Genomic DNA, 15,451 nt, shown 5'->3' with positions numbered 1-15,451 from the left:
GACTTAGTGTCATTGTACCACTATGGAATATGAATAGTAGGTACTCCCATGGCAGTTTCTAGAAATCCTCCTGTAATTGTCGTATCCCCAGTTCATTGTGCCATGTTGTAATATTATCATTAAAGAGAGTCGTTATTCTCTGTGATGTCTCAGATGCCGGACACTGATGCTAGTTGGAGACGATTCCCCCCACATGGAAGATGTGGTCAACATGAACGGACGCATGGACCCACAGGAAACAGACTTCATGAAGGTAGTTAGCTAGTATTTCATGTTCATCATTCCAAAGTGTTTATCGTTTACTCTTCAGGAAACTGCCTCCTTGGTCTAGCGGATAGAGTTGTTCGGTCCTAAGTATTGTTTTACCGAAAGATGTTAAAAAGATGGTACTTGTTGTTACCCTGCCTGGTGCTCGGAATTGAGGGTACAAAACAAGGACTGGTTGGTTCAGCGTCATTATCCTCTATCTGAGTGGGTTATCCGTGTTACACTGCAGCATGGTCTCTCAGTGGACTAGTAATATTGGTCTGGGTTAGTACAAGCAGCCACATACTTCCAAATAGTGAAATAATCATGAATGCAACGTTAAACCCCATTTCACCTCAACTCACCTCTTCAGAAACATTAGGGATTACAAATTTCTTTTGTATTTATCGGGGGCACGGGTGGCCCAGTCGTCTTAGGCGCCGCGATTCGCTGTGCAGAGTTGCATCCCTTGGGCACGCCAGAAACCTATGATTGTGGGCTCGAATCCCGGTTCGCCCCAATTATGTTTCTAGGTTTGTCAGCACCATACCCGTGCTCGTGGGTTTCACCGAAGTGGTAAACGTCTAAAACATGCATCACTTCGGGCTTTCCTCCCACATTAAGCTGACACACCGCGATATGACTGGAATACTGTTAAAAGCGGCGTTAAACCCAACTCACTCACTCTTCTGCATTTATCGAGGAAACATCAATGAATTCTCTTTGTGCCCTGATAGTCCCTCTGCATTTCTAACAGAGAGATAAATAGTGTTGATACTGAGAATATTCTTGAAATAAAATTAGAAATACTTCAGGGAATAGGTTGCACTTTCAGTGTTTACTTTGAACCGAGTTGACCAAATGTTCTTTTTTAAATAGTGTTAATATTGAGAATATTCTTGAAATATCATGAACTTGTCTCTTGCCATGATTTTCAGTAGATTGTACCATCTGTTTTGTTAGCTGACGTCAGTTTACAGGACGTCAGGCATGCTGATGTGTCCAACAAGATGCGGGTTGACCCGCTGGCATGGTAGCACTATGGGGCTTGATACCCACCATGGGTACAATGTGTGAAGCCCATTTCTGGTGTCTCCTGCCATGATGTTGCTGGAATACTGCGAAAAGTGGCTTAAAACCGTACTCACTCACTCACTCACTCGAGTTTTCATTGTCTCACTCTTCCCTCTCCCTCCAGATCGCTGACTGTGGAGGGATGCCGCTTGAGGAACAGCCAGGCAAGGTCACCGAGGCCTTCAAACTCTTCCTACAGGGCATGGGCTATGGTAAGATGGAACACATGTACTAAGGATCTCGTAGTGTGACAGGCGTGTTCGGCATTGTCAACAATTCACAGTCTTGTATACACACTTTCCTCCATCACCTGTGAACACATGACCCAATTATCCGTGTGGTGATGTGTGTTTATTTTTAGTGTACTAATGAGAGGAGGAGTTATATGTCCCACAGGAGGCAAATAAACCCTGTGCATGAACCTCTTGTTGATTAAACATAACAATATCTCAAAGTGAATGTATGCATAGATCATGCAGGAAGGTATTGTATACAAGGGCATGAAGTATTGACAAAGAGTTCTGATTTCCTTTGCTTTTGGACTGTACTCTTAACCTCTAATATCTGACTTGGTTTATGCATATGATTGCATCCCAATTACATAGATTGATGCTCATATCTATCACTGGATTGTCTGGTCAAAATGCGATTATTTACAGACCACTGACATAAACCTGGAGGCCTTCTTTTTCTCTTTTCTTTTGTGTTTGCAACATGACTAAGGCGATAAGTCAATCTTCTGTTTTTTATTTATTTATTTATTTATTTATTTATTTATTTATTTATAAGTGTAGGCGTTAAAGGATGGTGGGAGATATGGATGACTTTTACTTCCTGCTTATTCAATTTGTAGATTCTTTTAGCCACATCTCACTTTTCAAACCGGTGATTAAGACAGGGCTCAGGTTTTGTGTGGCAGAAAAAATTATTGTAAGGGAGGTAACTCTTACGTGGATGGCTTACAGCATAGATGTGACTGTCTAAGTATGATAGTCTCACCTGGTCATATTCAGTTTATTATCTAGAACAGGATGCAGTCTTAAACACCTCTACAGCCCACACCAAGTGTAAATACTCTCAGTTTCAGGTCTTGTGAACTTGCCTCCAAGTTCACTGGCTAGGACTAAGTATGGACTTGAAAATAAATCATTTGTGCTCATTAGAGGTGGGACGATACACCAATGCATCGGTGGATTGCGATTTTTTACTTCTCCATACAAGTATCGATCACAGTCACACACTAAGTTAAAAATATCGATTCTGACCTTAAATGTTTCATTTAATAACTGTTCCACTAAACACTAATCAGTACTGCAAGTTAATAGTGAAAACATACATATTTTCATTTGTTGTGCAATACTTGACACTGCCAACTGTAAATCAAGTATTTGGCCATTTGTGTATGAAAAAGATGGCTTACGCACCACAGATAAGAGCACATGCAAGTATCGTGATGCATATCGGATCGTGAGTAAGGTATCATGATACATATCGGATCGCACAGTTGGTGTATCGTCCCAGCCCTTGTGCTCATATTGTGATATAAAACTCATCATTGGTGCTCATGATATTTAACACATGTGATTGGTGCCTTTGGTATCTAAACCAGACTTTGAACTTTTGTGTATTTCAAGGATGAAATTACTATTTGAAATATTATTATAAATTATTTTGTGAATGACTTTAACTTGTTCATACTTTTGTCTTCACGTGTTTGGATAAGTTTTCAAGTCCAGGGTAGATATTTGTAGCCTGTGCATGAGGATAAAGAATGTAAGGCTTTCTTTGAAGTTATTAGAAAACACCTCAACATCGCTTTCAAATCATGAAGTTAACAATTTTCACTGCTCCTATCTTTATTCAGCATGCATGTAATCATTTAATATGGGGTATGTTTTAATAAAAATGTATATGATTTTAGCATGTTGAGGGGTCACTTTCTATCATTTCTATTGCATCCATCATGTTCACATAATAAAAACAAAACTTTGTCAGATATTACTTACCAGCCATTGTGAGTAATGTTATGAGCACTGTTTCGCTATGAAGATAACTTAATTTAAAAGCTTGGACAGCTTAAAAGCTTATGTTTACAGTGGAATATCAGAAAATAACAAAACTAACTGAATTCTTCTTCCCCTTTTCTTAAAAAGAAAAATATGCATCTCTGCATCATCATCCATGGAAGCACTGAATTCTTATACATAAGGAAGTCAATCTTTTTTGCATGATTTTTTCCAGGCAGAATTTCTTTACATAACAAATTAAATTAATTCTAAATTAAATTAATAATTTGAACTGCATATTTTCCAATTAACAAATATCCATATAGTCATGCACACAAATATATTTATATTTTTTTTATTTGCACTTTTCTTCTCCACCTGAAAGAGTTGTGTTGTCATGTTAGGAACAAGAGGCTCGTGATTTGAAATGTGTAACTACCCGGTATAACATGCCCTGCAGCAATAACATCAGACTAATAGCTGTTAATGCTAAGTGTGTACTGTCATGCCTTTCCCTGTCTTGTTATTTGTCACCTATTAATGCCTTTCTCTTGCTCTCTGTGAACTAATAAGAATGATGGCTGCATTGATCCTAGTACTTGAGACTAACCTTAGAGGGTACATGGGGCAATGTGTTGCACGGTAGGCCCAGTTGTCAAAAGGCTACATATCATTAGTATTTTGTGAAATATGTTTTAAAAAATGTGTCCTGTCTTCACTACAAAAAATATCCCCCAACTTTTTTTGTTCAGTCTATAAGACCCAATTTGGATGTTCTCTGCTGCAAATTGGGTGGAATATTTCTAACAGTGGCATTACAAAACTCACTCACTTCCTCCTCACTGATAAAGACTTCATCCTTGAAGCAAGTATATGTAACTAATGCAAATGTGTTTCCTTTCTGTTCAAACTCACTCACTGTTTTCTTCCAGTTCCCTCCTTGCCGCAGTCCCGAAGCACTGCAGGAAGAATCAGTCAGCTCAGCTCCTCGAACAGCCTGGGGAATAAGACAGCTGCTGTCTGTTAGTGTGTGTCCATCCTAGACCCCACCATTGCTCCTCCCAGTACGTTAGCTCAGATAGAGCAACTTAGCTAGAAGGCTGTAGCAGCTGGCTATCACTGACCGCCATCTTTGTCCTGTACACTATTTTGATTTCTCGGTTTGAGAAAGGCCGTGCACTCATCTGTGCTGACAGGGGTAACCTTGAGTTGTGATATGTAAGGAGGGGGAAGGGATTGTGTGATATACCCGAGCAGCTACAATGACCCATCACATGACCTTTGTTTCGACTCCTGTGGTATGTGCTGACGAATTCCGTCGTGATTTGGTTTGATCAGTTTGAATAATGAGCTGAGAGAAACATGATAAACTTTCATTGTATGTTGTGTCACCTTGGCAATAACATGTGTCGGTCCTTCCGGGAAACAAACATTATTTGTGTACAGTGTCTTGCATAGGAACTTGTTGCTTGTCATTAACCAAGATGAACATTGAATATTGGAGTTCATTTTAACTTTGATCTGTATTTGTTTATGTTTGCTTGGTGAAGTTTTAGTTGTTGGAATTTTTATCTGAACGAGACTGTCAAGGAACAGAATTCTCCCTTTGTAGAAAGATGGAAAAATGGGAATTTCTTGAGAAAGATGTTATCAAAGTTTGTGAAAGTTACATCAAATAAGCTGAATACATGGATTTGGAACCTGTTGATAAAACAGATACAAAACAAATTGTCACATTTAATATATTGATGCCACAATTAGGGTCAGATTTGCCACATTATATGAAATATTTTACCTGCAATTGTTGACATTTTCATGACATTATTGATGACATTATTGATGTCAGTTCCTTGATGTCGGTTCCTTGCGTAACCATAATAGAATATTTTAGTGTCAATATTTTAACAATGTTTTAATATTGTTGATTGATATAATTCTGCAATGGCTGTGAGATATTCCATGGTTTAGCTGATGGAGCAATTATGTCAAAATAACACTTAATCAGGACTTGCTGCTAAATGTTTGCTTGTGATGTTGTCAAGTTTATGCTGTACATGCATGTAAGATGACTTTTGGATGACCGACCATACAGTGGTTTTTTGAAAGAGTTTTAACATAATCAAATTGATTGGCATTGTCTGATGTCTCATTAGATGTCTTATACAGCAGTTGTTTTACACCTGTATGAATTTTATGCCCTTTTGTAAATATTTTGTTTCTCACGTTTGCGATTATCACATTTTCCATTTTATTTGCATCGTGAATGGAAGATTTAACTGTGTACAGATTATGTCTATTATGTTGAGTGAAAACATTATCATAATTATGCTGTAATATCATGCAATGAACCAATTAGTTTCATTTATCTTGATTTTAAATTCATGTCATCTAGTCGAAACAACAGATTTCCTGAAGTGTCCTGGAGCAGATTAGTATATGTCAATGGATATGTGAACATCTCATCTTGCAGTGTCTTGACCACTGTTTTTGAGCCTACACGTTCTTTTGTATTCATTGTTTCTTCTACGCTTATTAAGGTCACAGTCCTACAGAATAATATACACCTGAAAACTAATATAAGCGCCACCCCTCATGTTTTCATATGTAATGAACATAAATGTATACTTTGGGAATTATAAATGTATCCTTTGAGAATTTGGGGGCACAGGTGGCCCAGTTGGCTAATGTGCTGGAATTCGTTGTGCAGAGTTGCTTCCCTTAGGCGCCAGAAACCAAGGATCGTGTTCAATCCCAGAATATGTTTCTAGGTTTGTCAACTCTGTATCATGCTCATGGGTTTCACCGAAGTGGTAAATGTCATAGACCTGCATTACTTTGGACTCTCCTCCCAAATTAAGCTGACAAGATACAAATTTAAGAAATGGCTATTTCGTAAGGAAATACTGAGCATGCTGTGCTTAACTAATTTCCAGGTGTAGATGTCATTTTGACTGCAAGACCTTGCTCATATTTTTGTGACCATCTTTTTGTTTTGTTGTGGAAGTTATGAAGCATCAGAATAATAAATTATCTAAATAAATATTAACTATGATATTTGAGGTAGTCTGCCCTCCAGGTGCAAGGTCTTGTCCCCATAATACTATCGAGAATACCTCAATGATTGGAACCCAACCAGACTGATTTTTAACCCATAACCTTCTTACTATAACAGATATAAGCCTAATATATTACCTGATGATTACTCCTCCGAGTAGGAGGATCTAGAATATTGTTTATTTGTGCCGAAGGCCTTGTGTATTGTGAAGGACTTTTGTAACCCAGTGCTGATGAGTGATGAATGCATTCCAACTATTTGTATGTCTGCTATGTGTGAACACATTGAGGTGGACATTGATGAGATAAGTAATGTTCTTGATATAAGTAAGGCAAGACCAGTTTAGTTTCTGATATGACAGGAATGTGGACATTAAAAAGACATTTCTTATGTCAGGTAATTTAAGGGATATTTTTCTTGATAATTTTTTTTTTATATTCTTTTTAATATTTATGAAATTTAGGGTACTTCTGAAGACATGAAGAAAAACTGATCTGGCCTTATGTTTTGTTACAGTATGTTACACGTTTGTACTTTATTTCTCTCCACAACCCTTATAATACAAGATTGTTCTTTCAAGAATCTTATCTTTATATTCCTTTTTTTTCTTTCAGACTTTTAGTGAAAGATTCACACAGACACACAGACACACAGACACTCACGCACACGCTCACACACACGCACACACACACACACAAAAAATTGGACACCAAATGCCAAAATCAATGCAATTTATGTATGCACGTTTACTATCAAAGCACCTTTCTGTTAACTTTAAGCCTACACTTCACGAAAGGGTCAGTTTTGTTCTTTTAGGGCTTAGCAAATATGTTGTCAAGATTTTTGCTTCCATGAAACATGAGTAACACATATTTTAGTGACTATATATTTTAACTTACATATCAAACTGTGTTTTGATCATTCCTTTCGATACATTTTAGTATTAGAAGGTTTTACAGAATTTGTTCAGTTCATTGCTGTGTAGATAAGGTAGGGAGAGTTATTGGAAAGTTCTATGACTGCAGCATTGTGTGTAGGAATATATTTGTGAGGTTGTACTGTATCTACTGCACGCGTCTGTAGACAATAAACAATGTCCTAACATATGCTCAATTGTCTTTCATTTCATCCCATGCCACATGTATAACCTGTAAACAAGTGCCTGTGTGATATGCTTGTCGTAAGGGTGAACTGTGGGGAATGGTTGGTCATTCTTTCATCCCATGCCACATGTATAACCTGTAAACAGGTGCCTGTGTGATATGCTTGTTGTAAGGGTGAACCAGGGGAATGGTTGGTCATTATTTCATTTCATCCCATGCCACATGTTTACCTGTAAACAGGTGCTTGTGTGATATGCTTGTCGTAAGCGTCAACTAGGGGAATGGTTGGTCATTATTTCATTTCTTCCGATGCCACATGTTTAACCTGTAGACGGGTGCCTGTGTGATATGCTTGTTGTAAGAGTCAACTAGGGGAATGGTTGGTCACATGTCTGACCTGGGTGATAATATTTAGTCATAACCTCTCAACATGTATCCTTGCTCCATCTTCCTGATGCAAGGGAGTTAACTGACTGTAAAAGTCCAGTTTCCACCCTTGCAGAATAGGCCGGAATTCTGGGTTCGATCATAGCGCCACAAGTTGCTTTTATGAATAATGTCCCTTCTATGTCCCTCCCATTGACCAATCAGATTCCACCGCTGATATCACTTTCATTTGTAACAAACAAAATGGCATTGCCCAGTGATAATCAAGATCTATATTGTAATAGCACAGGTCCTGCTTCATGAAGTGCATCAAATCACGTGAGTATCTTGATTAAAAACATGAACAGATTTAGAAAATATCTGTTGACTCTAAATTGACGATACACATGTTTTGCAAATCGATTTTGGTACGCGATTTTGATTGGATAAACTTGTTAGTCCAGCCAAAATATAAGTCAATAATTGCAGCCTAGTTCGGCAAAGGTGGAAACTGGACTTTATAGGCAGTTAACTCCCTTTTCTCAGGAAGATGTCCTTGGTCATGCTTTCAACTGATTTGCTCAGGCCAGGCTTTTTTGTTACACACTGTTACAGGAAAGGAGGGGATTTTCTAAGGTCCTTTTGTGACTGCGAAACACCGAGTACAGCCCTCCACTGCACGTGCGTCATTGGACAGTCCTTGGCACGTCTTGGGGTGAATTTCGTAATTTTAACACTTTTATCAAAAGTGAATAATTTAGTGATTGTGAATACAAACCACCTTCGTGGTTCGAAACAACATGCTGTACAACCCTACCATCATTTCGCTGTCCAATTAATGTGAAAACGATTCAAACGCCTTAGGACTGTCTTAGGGTTATGAGAATACTTCATTATTGGTACAAGTCAGCGTATTCTAACCAATACACAAAGTGTATCAAAGTCCGTGGTTAGCAGATAGCGGAACAGATTCTGCCAAACAAAACTTTGACGATCAACCGGGATCAGGTCACCCTGGACCCACAACAGCCGTCTAGGATCGTCCCAGTAGGACCCCGACTCTGGAATAGAGGACAAACAGCCAATCACATCACCTACACGGGGCTATAGGTAGGTTTCCAGGTAGACTTCGCAGTCGAACTCGTGCAGCTCATCTGCTCGTACCTGCTATCCCATGTTCAACTCATTTACACATTGCATCCAGACATCAATGACGCAGACAACCTAAACATTAAACGTCAATGCAAGAGAGTAACCAGCCTTGATTATCCACTGAAGCAGATTTCATTTGTTGCAAAGGGCAAACGAGCTGTGAAAGTTATATGAATGGACCACTGAAATTCAGTGATGACAATAGATGTTCGCATAAAGAGTAAGAATGTCCCGCCTTCCGGTAGCACCACCATTCATACAATTTGCATAAACAAGTATTGCCTGATAATGGTAGCATATAAACAAACGAGACAATCAAATGATTGACGAACCCGAAAATCCAGCGGCAACAGAGTGCAATTACTGATTTTGTTGAAACTAAGAAAAACGATATGTTAATTGTGAGATTTGCTGTGTACAAGTGCGGTGGTGATGGCCGGTCCTGTATATGTTCCCAAATAAATCTAGATTCAACCAGGACTTCACTGACCACGTGGGGATTCCAGATTAGAATTGTTCCTGGACAAGGAGACAGATTAAGATCAATAACATTAAAATCAGATCTTAGTTGTCGCTACCGCTAAACAAAGATCTGAGGACATCCCATTATGGGCCACGTCAGAACGACCTTTCATCCGACCAATCAAAGCGTCGCTTACCAGATCATGAAAGTGACAGTCGGAATGAAGTTTCAGTGGTCAGTTAAAGTTCGCGAAAGTTCCTTCTGACATGACCCGTAATGGGATGTCCTCAGATCTTTGTTTAGCGGCAGCGAGAACGCAATTTCATTCAAATCAGACCTTAGTTCTCGCTACCGCTTAACAAATATCTGAGGACATCCCATTACAGGTCACGTCAGACCGACCTTGCGCGAACTTTGACCAACCAATGGAATGGCCAATCAGAAGGCAGCTTTCTCGTGCTTTACGCCACTAATTTCAAATTGGCGATTACGCTTCGAAACATATTTTGACAAATTCTCGATTACAAATTTGAAACCTGAACAAAAAAACATTCTGGAATGGCTAATCGATTGTCTAGATTGTAAGGATTCAGTCGTTAAAGCCCTAACTATCGTTCGGAATACCCCCCTGTTAAAGTTTTCGAGGTTGCATGATTAGAAATCACATTCCGACTGTCACTTTCATAATCTGGTAAGCGACGCTCTGATTGATCGGATGAAAGGTCGTTCTGACGTGACCCCAAATGGGATGTCTTCAGATCTTTGCGAGAACTAAGATCTGATTTTAATGAGATTGGATTAAGATTGATGGCAATTTGTTCCATAACGACAGTATTAAAACGATCTTTGACCAGTTGTCTTCAAGCGCATTCTGGAACTTTTAGCAGTTGTTCATTTTCAGAGGGGGACATATGTGTGGCTTGTATTGTGACAAAGACTCTTACAAATAGATTCGGTTTGTTTAATTGTGACATGTGTATGCTAGTGCTAGAATATTTAGCTCAATCCTGGCTTTGCGAGACAACGCTCAGGGGTATCTCAATACGTTGTGGCCTCTGAGAGTTGTTCATTCGTGATGTTAGCCATCCCACTGTCGCAGCAGTCAAGTGAGTGAGTGAGTTGGGTTTAACGCCGCTTTTAACAGTATTCCAGTCATATCGCGGCGTGTCAGCTTAATGTGGGCGGAAAGCCCGAAGTGATGCAGGTTTCAGACGTTTACCACTTCGGTGAAACCCACGAGCACGGGTATGGTGCTGACAAACCTAGAAACATAATCGGGGCGAACCGGGATTCGAACCCACAATCCGCAGTAGTCAAGACATGACACCTGCTTCCTTTGTCCTCAGCTGTCGAATACGTCCTGTGTTGCGGGGTTGGATAAGCAAGTCTTAGAGATGATGCTTACAAGAAGTTCCTTGTTTAAATGGGCGTGTGTTGAATCGTGACTGGTTTCCCCATTCCTGGTAGAGACACAGAGTTAGATTGCTGTCACCTGCGTCAAACAACCCCACTAACTCCAGACATAACTACCCACTAAACAGGTTATTTAGGCAACAAGTGTCTTATCCGACCATGCATGAATTGTTGCTCACACTATCGACCACTGGGTTTGTCATGTGAAGGCTTGAGGCTGCTGTACAGTTGACGAGATATGGCTGCCCATGTCATTCCCCATTCACTCACTCACTCACTGTCTCAGTGTAGAAGTTCAAGGCTCTGTTTTCATGTGCCACATTCAGTGTGTAATTGTAAACTACTCAAGAGAAGTTAAGAACACCCGATTTTTTCATATTTGCATATGACTATACTTAATCTGTCATGTTATGTCAGATTAGATACAGTACATAGTCACCTAAAAATATTTATTGTTCTTTAACTTCTTTTGAGTAGTATACGATTGTCGTCTAGGACTCTGTACAGAGTTGCGTCCCTTGGGACCGACGATCATGGGTTCGAAACCGGTTCGCCCTGGTAATGTTTCTAGGTTTGCCACCACCATACCTGTGCTCGTGGGTTTCACCATAGTGGCTTAGGTCTGAGATCTGCATCACTTCGGGCTTTCCTCCCACATGAAACTGACACTCCATTAACTTACTAGATTCTGTTCAAAGTGACGTTAAACCAAACTCATCTCCAACTTCTTTGGTGTAATATACTTGGATGTTTGATACCGAGAATGTTAATACTGTTTTCACTTTGGCCAGCCTCTTGTTGAGAAAAGTATCCGAAGCCTCGTGTAAATGTTATAGACACAATGAGGAATGTAGAATAACCAGCCAAACTTTCATACTTGAATTAAACTGTTGGTTGGTTGGTTGCTTTGTTGTTTAACGCTGCACTCAGCAATTTTCCAGCTATATGACGGCGGTCTGTAAATAATCGAGTCTGGACCAGACAATCCAGTGATTAATATCATGAGCATCGATCCACGCAATTGGGATCGATGACATGCATCAACCAAGTCAGCCAGCCTGACCACCCGATCCCGTTAGTCGCCTTTTACGACAAGCAGAGTCACCTTTTACGACAAGCATGGGTTGCTGAAGACCTATTGTACCCTGGAATCTTCACGGGTCGAATTAAACTGTATTATCTTGAAAGACATTGTCTCCAGGACTTCATCTTAATATTTGTTTATTGTTAGAAATAAAACCACTTTGAACAAAGGATGTTCAGTTTATTTAAAAAGAAAGAAAGGGTGGTATTATCTTTCTTACAGGTTTGTATGTACATCAGAATATTATTTGGTTTTCAATTTTTCTGCAGTCACATTTGAACATCTTCATTTTCCTTTGTAAAACTGCTTTAAAATTAGGCTCCGAACGCGGTTAACCTTAAATCCGGATATATTCTTCTCTTGAACCGTTCGGTTTACGTACAATCACTAATATCCATTTGAATACTCAGTATTTAATCTCGTACAGCGCGAATATAATACGAGAGCATGACATTAGCGATTGTATGTGGGGCCCTTAAAGGTGTCATTTGTCGTACTGAATAATGACTCGGGCAGTTAAAGGTACTTGCACAATGTGCTTCTATTCAAGATCGATCGTTGAATGGGTGTGTTACGAAAAATGTTTGACACCGAGTCCTACTCAAATATACGTTAACAATAATCCAATATATGTTCAATATCTACAAATGTATTGAGTGGTGTGATTTATGTGTTTAGTTGTTGTACACATACATAATATGTACATACAGTCTTGCGTTGCTGGGTGAAGGGAGCACGATAATGACATAACCTTGCTTTCGTCGGTTCAAACACCATACTGTACTTCATGTTGTTAGTTTGCCATGGTGGAGCATGGGTGGCACAACGGCCTAAAGCGCCGAAATTCGCCGTGCTTAGTTGCGCCCCATAGCCGTTCCAGGATCCGCTGTGGTTTCGGGTACAAGATTAACCCTGAATAATATCCTGCACAATGCAAACTGATCCTCGGTGGTTTGCCCTGATTGGGAAAAGTTTACGACCTGCACCCCCTTTGAAATACTGTTCAAAATGACGTTTAACACAACCCCCTCACTCATTCATTTGCCTACTACTACAGACTGGAAATCCTGAGGTCAGGTCTTTCAGCAACCCATGTGTGTTTGTTATAAAAGGCGACAAAGCTTGTCGTCAGACGCGAATAACGGGATCGGGTAGTCGGGCTAGCTGACTTGGTTGATGCGTGTAATCGTATCCCAGTTGCGTAGATCGATGCTTTAATGTGATGTCAATCACTGGATTATCTGGTCAAGACTCGATTATTTACAGACCGCCGTCATATTTCTGATTGCGGCGTTAAACAACAAACAAACAACGGACCGAGCCGTTTTGCGTTTTCTAGCTCCAAACCATGGCATGCATTTAACACGAAGGCGCATTCAGACATACAGCGTATTTATTTCAAACACAAAATACAACACATAATTTATTCATATGCCTATGGAATCGCAAGCCAACAGTACATTGTAAAACTTGCATAAACATGTTATAAAAGCAATTTCATCACCGCTATAAAAATATTTTGAACTTGATAGGCACTGTTTAATGAGTAACATAGTGTTGTCTTGCTTGGAAATCAAACCAGGTCTACATGCAGTATGAGCAACCATCCACGGCGTCGGGGAATGATTGTACGTGGCGGGGGCGTCTTCTTCCACCGTATACCCACCGATGTCCATATACGGTTAACCTTAAACTTCTGTCTACAAGTCACTATACGGCGTTAAGCACTATTCACCCACTTACCTTGCATTATTATTTTGATAAAACTTATTATGCAGAGGTTCGCATACACTCGTGCAATATTATCATAACATCTTTAAATTTAACGTTTCCGAAATGTTACTATAGCAACAGTACTGATTTTAAAGTTCATCCGTTCTATTATCACCGATTTTCAGGCTACATTGTTCATTTACCATTGGTTAGGAAACTATCCTGTCTTTGAGTGTTGATATTCAAATCATTTTTCAGCAGGTCAGCTGTAATAGTTTCACCCAACCACACATTAAAATATTTTCAACAAAACAAAGCATTTGATATGCAACAGGGGTTATCCAAACTTGAACGAGGCAATTAGTGAAAGTAAAATCATCATAATACCCAAGCATTCATAAAAGGGAGGGGTCTAAAATTTCAAAATCCTCTCTTGGTTGGGAAGGAGATTGTGTCTACAACATCCAGTAAACTACGGTTATAACGAACTCAAAGGGACCACTAATTTTAGTTCGTAATAACCGTAGTTCGTTATAAGCATATAGACAGCATATATACATCAAATGGCCGGGACTAAAAAATAAGTTCGTTATATCAGTCAGTTCGTTATAAGCGTGTTCGTTATAAACGTTGTTTACTGTACTAGATTTGGTTTTTAAAAGGAGGGAGCCCGGACCTCTGGACCCACCGGATCAGCCTATGATGTCATAATGGCAAATCACTGACCAGATGCAGGGTGTTTTGAAACAAAGGGCCAACTTTGAAAATCGGCTTACATCATTGATTACACCCGGCGTGGTAGTCCTGCACCATGACCGTGGAATATATTTATTTTATGAAAAAAAATAATCTAGAAATGCATACAAAAGCAAGTCTAGCCAGCTCACGCTAGCTCTATTCCACTCTGAAATCAGCATAGGGATTGTTTTATTTTTTTTAGAGTCAAGAAGGATATTGTGTAATATAAGATTTCAGAGACTAAGTGTTAGTCTACCGGTGTGGTATTGAAACAGCTTACCTGAAGGTAATGACAAAGGAATAGAGACATAGTGTTCCTTCAAGTTATCTTCATGCCGGATAGAGATGATGAGGCTTGTATCATTGCTGAAGTTGTTTCAGCTGGTGCAGGTAATCCGACTATGCTCCATCATCCATGGGATGATATGCCCATAACAAGTCTAGGATTAAACAGATTTGCATGTTTGTTGTTGAAGGCCGCTCTCAGTAATAATCCAGATATATGACGGCGACGTTTAAATAATCGAGTCTATACCAGTAGCTGATATTATGAGCAACGTACGTCCCACGCATGTTCTACACGCCGTCGGGTGGGGTGACACGCGGTCAGCCAATTCACCGAGTGAGTGAGTGTGGTTTTACGCCGCTTTTAGCTATATTACAGCAATATCACGGCGGGGGACACCAGAAATGGGCTTCACACATTGTACCCATGAGGGGAATCGAACCCGGGTCTTCGGCGTGACGAGCGAACGCTTTAACCACTAGGCTACCCCATCCCGCCCCTTCATCGAGTGTGGACACCCGATCCATTTAGTCGCCTCTTAAAACAATACAAATTGATAAAAACAAATAAAAACGCGTGTGAAACGATGTATTTGTAAGAAAACGCGTCATTTGTATTTTGTTTACTTTTGTAAATATTAGGGTAGAACTATCCGTAAAACAAGAAAATAAATTGGGTGTCAAATTATACACGTCAAAGAAAGAGATATTATGTAGATTTGGCTTTTACGACTATCTTCCTTATATATATAT

The 15,451-nt window shown here is 39.6% G+C and overlaps 1 protein-coding gene across 7 annotated transcripts in view; it reads left to right on the top strand.

The window, feature by feature from the left end:
* LOC124144496 (protein NDRG3-like) overlaps positions 1–7,487 on the top strand; it is a 51,431-nt gene extending 43,944 nt beyond the window's left edge. For 6 of the 7 annotated variants that reach the window (XM_046514203.2, XM_046514117.2, XM_046513963.2 and 3 more), the window contains 4 exons: positions 154–253; positions 1,445–1,532; positions 2,402–2,447; positions 4,259–7,487. In XM_046514203.2, the coding sequence (XP_046370159.1) occupies positions 154–253; positions 1,445–1,532; positions 2,402–2,447; positions 4,259–4,334 (310 nt within the window). In that variant the 3' untranslated portion in view covers positions 4,335–7,487. The remainder of the gene's footprint in view (positions 1–153; positions 254–1,444; positions 1,533–2,401; positions 2,448–4,258) is intronic. The other variant, XM_046514044.2, reaches the window with a different exon arrangement.
* Positions 7,488–15,451: the final 7,964 nt, after the last annotated feature.

The sequence above is a fragment of the Haliotis rufescens genome, unplaced genomic scaffold (assembly GCF_023055435.1).
Source record: "Haliotis rufescens isolate VD_foot unplaced genomic scaffold, xgHalRufe1.0.p SCAF_17, whole genome shotgun sequence".
Taxonomy (NCBI): domain Eukaryota; kingdom Metazoa; phylum Mollusca; class Gastropoda; order Lepetellida; family Haliotidae; genus Haliotis; species Haliotis rufescens.
Note: the sequence above shows the minus strand (reverse complement) of the source record. Positions and strands in the feature narration are given on the sequence as shown.